Source organism: Phyllobates terribilis, unplaced genomic scaffold (genome assembly GCF_046119375.1).
Source record: "Phyllobates terribilis strain yellow unplaced genomic scaffold, ASM4611937v1 Scaffold_5__5_contigs__length_657084704, whole genome shotgun sequence".
In the NCBI taxonomy this organism is placed as follows: Eukaryota; Metazoa; Chordata; class Amphibia; order Anura; family Dendrobatidae; genus Phyllobates; species Phyllobates terribilis.
In genome coordinates this window covers 341,804,375-341,815,357 of record NW_027362765.1, presented here as the reverse complement: position 1 = coordinate 341,815,357, position 10,983 = coordinate 341,804,375, and the positions used below count along the sequence as shown (strand labels likewise).

At 43.5% G+C, this 10,983-nt stretch overlaps 1 protein-coding gene across 1 annotated transcript; it reads right to left on the bottom strand.

The window, feature by feature from the left end:
- Positions 1-2,123: 2,123 nt before the first annotated feature.
- SFXN4 (sideroflexin 4) lies at positions 2,124-3,305 on the bottom strand. The gene is made up of 3 exons (XM_073681262.1): positions 3,208-3,305; positions 3,004-3,121; positions 2,124-2,924 (listed from the first exon to the last, which is right to left on the bottom strand). The coding sequence occupies exons 1-3, from the start codon at positions 3,276-3,278 to the stop codon at positions 2,847-2,849; spliced, it is 267 nt and encodes an 88-aa protein (XP_073537363.1). The 5' UTR covers positions 3,279-3,305; the 3' UTR covers positions 2,124-2,846.
- Positions 3,306-10,983: the final 7,678 nt, after the last annotated feature.

The window sequence follows — 10,983 nt, the reverse complement described above, 5'->3', positions numbered from 1 at the left end:
GGGAGAGTCAGTGGATGTTGTATACCTTGACTTCTCCAAAGCGTTTGATACCGTGCCACACAAAAGGTTGGTATATAAAATGAGAATGCTTGGTCTGGGGGATAATGTGTGCGAGTGGGTAAATAGCTGGCTGAGTGATAGAAAGCCGAGGGTGGTTATCAATGGAGTAAGCTCAGGGGGTGTCAGGGTTACTAGCGGGGGGCCTCAAGGGTCTGTCTTGGGCCCTATATTATTTAATATATTTATTAATGATCTAGTGGAAGGGTTGCATAGTAAAATAGCAATATTTGCAGATGATACTAAACTTTGTAAAGTAGTTAATACAGATGAGGATAGGGCACAGCTACAGGAGGATTTAGATAAATTGGGGAGTTGGGCCAAAAAATGGCAAATGGGGTTCAATGCCGATAAATGTAAGGTCATGCACATGGGAAAGAAAAACAGCAGTCACCCATACATATTAAATGGGAAACCGTTGGGGAAATCTGACATGGAGAAGGACCTGGGCGTCTTGGTTAATAGCAAATTAAATTGGAGTGCCCAGTGTCAGGCAGCAGCTGCGAAGGCAAATAGAGTCATGACATGCATCAGAAGAGGAATAGGGGCATATGATGAGAACATTGTTCTTCCTCTGTATAAAGCGCTGGTAAGGCCGCACTTAGAATATTGTGCACAGTTCTGGGCTCCGGTGCTCAGGAAAGACATATTGGAGCTAGAGAGGGTACAAAGGAGGACGACTAAGGTAATAAAGGGAATGGAGGGACTAGAATACCCAGAGAGGTTGTCAAAATTAGGCCTAGTTACATTGGAAAAGAGAAGGCTTAGGGGAGACCTCATAAACATGTATAAATACATCAGGGGGCAGTACAGAGATCTCTCCCATGACCTGTTTATACCAAGGATGGTGACAAAGACGAGGGGGCACACTATGCGTCTGGAGGAAAGGAGGTTCCTGCACCAGCATAGAAGGGGATTCTTTACGGTCAGAGCCGTGAGACTCTGGAACTCTCTGGGAGAGGAAGTGGTGATGTCCAACTCACTTAATGAGTTCAAGAGAGGCCTGGACGCCTTTCTCGAGAACAATAAAATTACATCTTATGCTTAGTGATAGTTAATTAATCCAGGGATTTAATCTGACTGCCAGATTGGTGTCGGGAAGTGAATTTTTCCTCAATGATGTAAATTGGCCTATACCGCATGGTTTTTTGTTGCCTTCCCCTGGATCAACGCTGCGGAATAGCTGCAGTGCACAAGAAATAGGCTGAACTGGATGGACGCTTGTCTTTTTTCGGCCTTATAAACTATGTAAGTTTCATTTACTTGGAGTTATATTCTGTTGTTTAAGTCTTCCCTTTATTTTTTTGAGCAGTGTACAAACACCCAGGCAGGACCCCCACTTTCATGTAGAGCGCAGGGGTGTAAAAGGAGGAGACTAGTGTCTTGCCCCCGGCTGCCGCCCTGCGCCGTGCTACAAGGGCACTTTTTTCCATTATCTGCAGCAGAGATTTCTGCCTTGCGCTCCTCTGTAGAGAGGAGCAGCAGCTCCGAGGATGGGCCAATAAACCTGGAGCAGCCAGAAGTTTCCTCCGCTCATAGACAATGGTGGAGAACTTCCTGCTGATGTGACCCCACAGTGCTGTTCACGTGTACTGCCAGATTCACGGCTGCGAGGACCAGAGGCCATGACTCAGGACTGTGCTGCGGGGGCTGGTAAGATGGAGGCATTCCACTGAATACAATAAGCTCCTGTCAAAGGGTACCACGCGCAGCAACCGCAACCACCAGAAAAAGTTTTATTGTCTTATACTATAAGAAAAAAATGTCAGTGCCCAAACCAAGACGACCCTCGAATGTTGAGGACAATTCCAGGCTCAGAGATGACTTCCAACCGTGGAGGACATGTCTAGGCTCAGAGACTACCTTTGACTGTGGAGGACATTTCCAGACTTGGAAATGACTCCTGACCGTGAAGGACAATTCCAGACTCCGATATGACCTCTGACCGTGGAGGACATTTCCGGACTCAGATATGACCCCCTGCCGTGGAGGACACTTCCAAACTCAGAGATGACCGCAACAGTGGAGGACATTTCCAGACTCAGAGATGACCCCCGACCATGAAGGACAATTTCAGACTCCGATATGACCCCCGACCATGAAGGACAATTTCAGACTCCGATATGACCCCCGACCATGAAGGACAATTTCAGACTCCGATATGACCCCCGACCATGAAGGACAATTTCAGACTCCGATATGACCTCCGACCATGAAGGACAATTCCAGACTCCGATATGACCCCCGACCATGAAGGACAATTCCAGACTCCGAAATGACCCCCAACCATGAAGGACAATTCCAGACTCCGATATGACCCCCGACCATGAAGGACAATTCCAGACTCCGAGATGACCCCTGACCATGAAGGACAATTCCAGACTCCGATATGACCCCCGACCATAAAGGACAATTCCAGACTCCGAAATGACCCCCAACCATGAAGGACAATTACAGACTCCGAAATGACCCCCAACCATGAAGGACAATTCCAGACTCCGATATGACCCCCGACCATGAAGGACAATTCCAGACTCCGATATGACCCCCGACCATGAAGGACAATTCCAGACTCCGAGATGACCCCCGACCATGAAGGACAATTCCAGACTCCGAGATGACCCCCGACCATGAAGGACAATTCCAGACTCCGAGATGACCCCTGACCATGAAGGACAATTCCAGACTCCGATATGACCCCCGACCATGAAGGACAATTCCAGGCTCAGTGACTATCCCCGGTAGGTAACAGGCTCAGCAATGTCCATCGGCTGTAGTCACCCACAGTTTCATAATCCCCGGTTATAGAACAGCACAGGCTCGGACGACTTCTCCTTCAGTTCTTCCTCCAAATCATCTCGTCTAATCTGAAAGATATTGTAAGGGAACATGAGATGAATGTGATGGATGAGCCCCACAAAAAGGTCTACGGCTGTGAACACGCACTGATCCCTTTTGTGGAAAGATGCTGAATGACACAGGAACCATCATCCCAAAGGTAACGAGAGCGGCGAGGTGTCCAAGCAGAGTGACCATCTGCGGGTTCCTCGTCATATGGGGGGAGCTGTGAAAAGTGAGGAAGACGCAGAGTTGACAAACAAGAACTGTGGCGCTGCTCCAACCTGGAAGAAAGGAGCGGACAACACTCACCGTCTGATCAGGGAGGGAATCAATGCAGTGATGCCAAGAAGAGCTGACCGGGACAGCGCCGTCTCCTTCATGGCCTGAAGAGCAGAAAAGAAGGCGAACATAGCAGCATCTCTGTCCAGAGGCTCTCATACAGTGCAGGGACATCGGGCCTGTCACACACACCGGGTCAAAATAGTTGGTCCCCCTCATATAATGAAAGAAAAACCCACAACGGTCACAGAAATGACCTGAATCTGACAAAAGTAATAATAAACTAAAAACCTATGAAAATGAAGAGATGAAGGTCAGACGTTGCTTCTCTGCTTCCACATGAAATCAGCCCGGACAGGAATCATGGGACCCCTGAAAATAATGTGACAAAGGGGACATGATAAATCAAGTTGTGTCCAGTAATTATCATCCCAGGGGTCTACAGTCCTGTAATCAGTCAGTGGCCTGTATATAGGACTACAGACACTCACTGTGCTGTATATAGGACTACAGACACTCACTGTGCTGTATATAGGACTACAGACACTCACTGTGCTGTATATAGGACTACAGACACTCACTGTGCTGTATATAGGACTACAGACACTCACTGTGCCTGTATATAGAACTACAGATACTCACTGTGCCTGTATATAGAGCTACAGATACTCACTGTGCTGTATATAGGACTACAGATACTCACTGTGCCTGTATATAGAGCTACAGATACTCACTGTGCTGTATATAGAGCTACAGATACTCACTGTGCTGTATATAGGGCTACAGATACTCACTGTGCTGTATATAGAGCTACAGATACTCACTGTGCTGTATATAGGACTACAGATACTCACTGTGCTGTATATAGAGCTACAGATACTCACTGTGCTGTATATAGAGCTACAGATACTCACTGTGCCTGTATATAGAGCTACAGATACTCACTGTGCTGTATATAGGGCTACAGATACTCACTGTGCTGTATATAGAGCTACAGATACTCACTGTGCTGTATATAGGGCTACAGATACTCACTGTGCTGTATATAGAGCTACAGATACTCACTGTGCTGTATATAGGACTACAGATACTCACTGTGCTGTATATAGAGCTACAGATACTCACTGTGCTGTATATAGAGCTACAGATACTCACTGTGCCTGTATATAGAGCTACAGATACTCACTGTGCTGTATATAGGGCTACAGATACTCACTGTGCTGTATATAGAGCTACAGATACTCACTGTGCTGTATATAGAGCTACAGATACTCACTGTGCTGTATATAGAGCTACAGATACTCACTGTGCTGTATATAGGGCTACAGATACTCACTGTGCCTGTATATAGAGCTACAGATACTCACTGTGCTGTATATAGAGCTACAGATACTCACTGTGCTGTATATAGAGCTACAGATACTCACTGTGCTGTATATAGGGCTACAGATACTCACTGTGCCTGTATATAGAGCTACAGATACTCACTATGCTGTATATAGAGCTACAGATACTCACTGTGCTGTATATAGAGCTACAGATACTCACTGTGCCTGTATATAGAGCTACAGATACTCACTGTGCCTGTATATAGAGCTACAGATACTCACTGTGCCTGTATATAGGACTACAGATACTCACTGTGCTGTATATAGAGCTACAGATACTCACTGTGCTGTATATAGGACTACAGATACTCACTGTGCTGTATATAGAGCTACAGATACTCACTGTGCCTGTATATAGAGCTACAGATACTCACTGTGCTGTATATAGAGCTACAGATACTCACTGTGCTGTATATAGAGCTACAGATACTCACTGTGCTGTATATAGAGCTACAGATACTCACTGTGCTGTATATAGGGCTACAGATACTCACTGTGCTGTATATAGAGCTACAGATACTCACTGTGCTGTATATAGAGCTACAGATACTCACTGTGCTGTATATAGAGCTACAGATACTCACTGTGCTGTATATAGAGCTACAGATACTCACTGTGCTGTATATAGGGCTACAGATACTCACTGTGCTGTATATAGAGCTACAGATACTCACTGTGCTGTATATAGAGCTACAGATACTCACTGTGCTGTATATAGAGCTACAGATACTCACTGTGCTGTATATAGGGCTACAGATACTCACTGTGCTGTATATAGGACTACAGATACTCACTGTGCTGTATATAGAGCTACAGATACTCACTGTGCCTGTATATAGAGCTACAGATACTCACTGTGCTGTATATAGAGCTACAGATACTCACTGTGCTGTATATAGGGCTACAGATACTCACTGTGCTGTATATAGAGCTACAGATACTCACTGTGCCTGTATATAGACCTACAGATACTCACTGTACTGTATATAGAGCTACAGATACTCACTGTGCTGTATATAGGGCTACAGATACTCACTGTGCCTGTATATAGAGCTACAGATACTCACTGTGCTGTATATAGGGCTACAGATACTCACTGTGCTGTATATAGAGCTACAGATACTCACTGTGCTGTATATAGGACTACAGATACTCACTGTGCTGTATATAGAGCTACAGATACTCACTGTGCTGTATATAGGACTACAGATACTCACTGTGCTGTATATAGAGCTACAGATACTCACTGTGCTGTATATAGAGCTACAGATACTCACTGTGCTGTATATAGGACTACAGATACTCACTGTGCTGTATATAGAGCTACAGATACTCACTGTGCTGTATATAGGGCTACAGATACTCACTGTGCTGTATATAGGACTACAGATACTCACTGTGCTGTATATAGGGCTACAGATACTCACTGTGCTGTATATAGAGCTACAGATACTCACTGTGCTGTATATAGAGCTACAGATACTCACTGTGCCTGTATATAGGACTACAGATACTCACTGTGCTGTATATAGGGCTACAGATACTCACTGTGCTGTATATAGGACTACAGATACTCACTGTGCTGTATATAGGGCTACAGATACTCACTGTGCTGTATATAGAGCTACAGATACTCACTGTGCTGTATATAGAGCTACAGACACTCACTGTGCTGTATATAGGACTACAGACACTCACTGTGCTGTATATAGGGCTACAGATACTCACTGTGCCTGTATATAGAGCTACAGATACTCACTGTGCTGTATATAGAGCTACAGATACTCACTGTGCCTGTATATAGGACTACAGATACTCACTGTGCAGTATATAGGAATACAGATACTCACTGTGCTGTATATAGGGCTACAGATACTCACTGTGCCTGTATATAGGACTACAGACACTCACTGTGCTGTATATAGAGCTACAGATACTCACTGTGCTGTATATAGAGCTACAGATACTCACTGTGCCTGTATATAGAGCTACAGATACTCACTGTGCTGTATATAGAGCTACAGATACTCACTGTGCCTGTATATAGGACTACAGATACTCACTGTGCAGTATATAGGAATACAGATACTCACTGTGCCTGTATATAGGGCTACAGATACTCACTGTGCCTGTATATAGGACTACAGATACTCACTGTGCTGTATATAGAGCTACAGACACTCACTGTGCTGTATATAGGGCTACAGATACTCACTGTGCCTGTATATAGAGCTACAGATACTCACTGTGCTGTATATAGGGCTACAGATACTCACTGTGCCTGTATATAGGACTACAGATACTCACTGTGCTGTATATAGAGCTACAGACACTCACTGTGCCTGTATATAGAGCTACAGATACTCACTGTGCTGTATATAGGGCTACAGATACTCATTGTGCTGTATATAGAGCTACAGATACTCACTGTGCCTGTATATAGGAATACAGATACTCACTGTGCCTGTATATAGGGCTACAGATACTCACTGTGCTGTATATAGGGCTACAGATACTCACTGTGCCTGTATATAGAGCTACAGATACTCACTGTGCTGTATATAGAGCTACAGATACTCACTGTGCTGTATATAGAGCTACAGATACTCACTGTGCTGTATATAGAGCTACAGATACTCACTGTGCTGTATATAGAGCTACAGACACTCACTGTGCTGTATATAGGGCTACAGATACTCACTGTGCCTGTATATAGAGCTACAGATACTCACTGTACCTGTATATAGAGCTACAGATACTCACTGTGCTGTATATAGAGCTACAGATACTCACTGTGCCTGTATATAGAGCTACAGATACTCACTGTGCCTGTATATAGAGCTACAGATACTCACTGTGCCTCTATATAGAGCTACAGACACTCACTGTGCTGTATATAGGACTACAGATACTCACTGTGCTGTATAAAGAGCTACAGATACTCACTGTGCCTGTATATAGAGCTACAGATACTCACTGTGCTGTATATAGAGCTACAGATACTCACTGTGCTGTATATAGAGCTACAGATACTCACTGTGCTGTATATAGGGCTACAGATACTCACTGTGCCTCTATATAGAGCTACAGATACTCACTGTGCTGCATATAGGACTACAGATACTCACTGTGCCTGTATATAGAGCTACAGACACTCACTGTGCTGTATATAGGGCTACAGATACTCACTGTGCCTGTATATAGAGCTACAGATACTCACTGTGCTGTATATAGAGCTACAGATACTCACTGTGCTGTATATAGAGCTACAGATACTCACTGTGCTGTATATAGAGCTACAGATACTCACTGTGCTGTATATAGAGCTACAGATACTCACTGTGCTGTATATAGAGCTACAGATACTCACTGTGCTGTATATAGAGCTACAGATACTCACTGTGCTGTATATAGAGCTACAGATACTCACTGTGCTGTATATAGAGCTACAGATACTCACTGTGCTGTATATAGAGCTACAGATACTCACTGTGCTGTATATAGAGCTACAGATACTCACTGTGCCTGTATATAGAGCTACAGATACTCACTGTGCTGTATATAGGGCTACAGATACTCACTGTGCCTGTATATAGAGCTACAGATACTCACTGTGCTGTATATAGAGCTACAGATACTCACTGTGCTGTATATAGAGCTACAGATACTCACTGTGCTGTATATAGAGCTACAGACACTCACTGTGCTGTATATAGGGCTACAGATACTCACTGTGCCTGTATATAGAGCTACAGATACTCACTGTGTCTGTATATAGAGCTACAGATACTCACTGTGCTGTATATAGAGCTACAGATACTCACTGTGCTGTATATAGAGCTACAGATACTCACTGTGCCTGTATATAGAGCTACAGATACTCACTGTGCCTCTATATAGAGCTACAGATACTCACTGTGCCTGTATATAGAGCTACAGATACTCACTGTGCCTGTATATAGAGCTACAGATACTCACTGTGCCTGTATATAGAGCTACAGATACTCACTGTGCTGTATATAGGACTACAGATACTCACTGTGCTGTATATAGAGCTACAGATACTCACTGTGCTGTATATAGAGCTACAGATACTCACTGTGCTGTATATAGGAATACAGATACTCACTGTGCTGTATATAGAGCTACAGATACTCACTGTGCCTGTATATAGAGCTACAGATACTCACTGTGCTGTATATAGGACTACAGATACTCACTGTGCTGTATATAGAGCTACAGATACTCACTGTGCCTGTATATAGGGTTACAGATACTCACTGTGCTGTATATAGGGCTACAGATACTCACTGTGCTGTATATAGGAATACAGATACTCACTGTGCTGTATATAGAGCTACAGATACTCACTGTGCCTGTATATAGAGCTACAGATACTCACTGTGCCTGTATATAGGGCTACAGATACTCACTGTGCTGTATATAGGACTACAGATACTCACTGTGCCTGTATATAGGGCTACAGATACTCACTGTGCTGTATATAGAGCTACAGATACTCACTGTGCTGTATATAGAGCTACAGATACTCACTGTGCTGTATATAGGAATACAGATACTCACTGTGCTGTATATAGAGCTACAGATACTCACTGTGCTGTATATAGGGCTACAGATACTCACTGTGCTGTATATAGGAATACAGATACTCACTGTGCCTGTATATAGAGCTACAGATACTCACTGTGCCTGTATATAGGGCTACAGATACTCACTGTGCTGTATATAGAGCTACAGATACTCACTGTGCCTGTATATAGGGCTACAGATACTCACTGTGCTGTATATAGGACTACATATACTCACTGTGCCTGTATATAGGGCTACAGATACTCACTGTGCTGTATATAGAGCTACAGATACTCACTGTGCTGTATATAGGACTACAGATACTCACTGTGCTGTATATAGAGCTGCAGATACTCACTGTGCCTGTATATAGAGCTACAGATACTCACTGTGCTGTATATAGGGCTACAGATACTCACTGTGCTGTATATAGGAATACAGATACTCACTGTGCTGTATATAGGGCTACAGATACTCACTGTGCTGTATATAGGAATACAGATACTCACTGTGCTGTATATAGAGCTACAGATACTCACTGTGCCTGTATATAGAGCTACAGATACTCACTGTGCCTGTATATAGAGCTACAGATACTCACTGTGCTGTATATAGGAATACAGATACTCACTGTGCTGTATATAGAGCTGCAGATACTCACTGTGCTGTATATAGAGCTACAGATACTCACTGTGCTGTATATAGGGCTACAGATACTCACTGTGCTGTATATAGGAATACAGATACTCACTGTGCTGTATATAGGGCTACAGATACTCACTGTGCTGTATATAGAGCTACAGATACTCACTGTGCCTGTATATAGAGCTACAGATACTCACTGTGCCTGTATATAGAGCTACAGATACTCACTGTGCCTGTATATAGAGCTACAGATACTCACTGTGCCTGTATATAGAGCTACAGATACTCACTGTGCTGTATATAGGGCTACAGATACTCACTGTGCTGTATATAGGACTACAGATACTCACTGTGCTGTATATAGGGCTACAGATACTCACTGTGCTGTATATAGGGCTACAGATACTCACTGTGCCTGTATATAGGGCTACAGATACTCACTGTGCTGTATATAGAGCTACAGATACTCACTGTGCCTGTATATAGAGCTACAGATACTCACTGTGCCTGTATATAGAGCTACAGATACTCACTGTGCCTGTATATAGGACTACAGATACTCATTGTGCTGTATATAGGAATACAGATACTCATTGTGCTGTATATAGAGCTACAGATACTCACTGTGCCTGTATATAGAGCTACAGATACTCACTGTGCCTGTATATAGGACTACAGATACTCATTGTGCTGTATATAGGAATACAGATACTCACTGTGCTGTATATAGAGCTACAGATACTCACTGTGCCTGTATATAGAGCTACAGATACTCACTGTGCCTGTATATAGAGCTACAGATACTCACTGTGCTGTATATAGGACTACAGATACTCACTGTGCTGTATATAGAGCTACAGATACTCACTGTGCTGTATATAGGGCTACAGATACTCACTGTGCTGTATATAGGACTACAGATACTCACTGTGCTGTATATAGGGCTACAGATACTCACTGTGCTGTATATAGGGCTACAGATACTCACTGTGCCTGTATATAGGGCTACAGATACTCACTGTGCTGTATATAGAGCTACAGATACTCACTGTGCCTGTATATAGAGCTACAGATACTCACTGTGCCTGTATATAGGACTACAGATACTCATTGTGCTGTATATAGAGCTACAGATACTCACTGTGCTGTATATAGGGCTACAGATACTCACTGTGCTGTATAT

Excerpts from the sequence above, each read along its gene's own strand:
- SFXN4 (XM_073681262.1), bottom strand. The coding sequence starts at position 3,278 with ATGAAGGAGACGGCGCTGTCCCGGTCAGCTCTTCTTGGCATCACTGCA. Across the intron at positions 3,122-3,207 it reads ATTCCCTCCCTGATCAGACG|CTCCCCCCATATGACGAGGA; the intron begins GTGAGTGTTGTC and ends CACTTTTCACAG. Across the intron at positions 2,925-3,003 it reads TCTTTCCACAAAAGGGATCA|ATTAGACGAGATGATTTGGA; the intron begins GTGCGTGTTCAC and ends AATATCTTTCAG.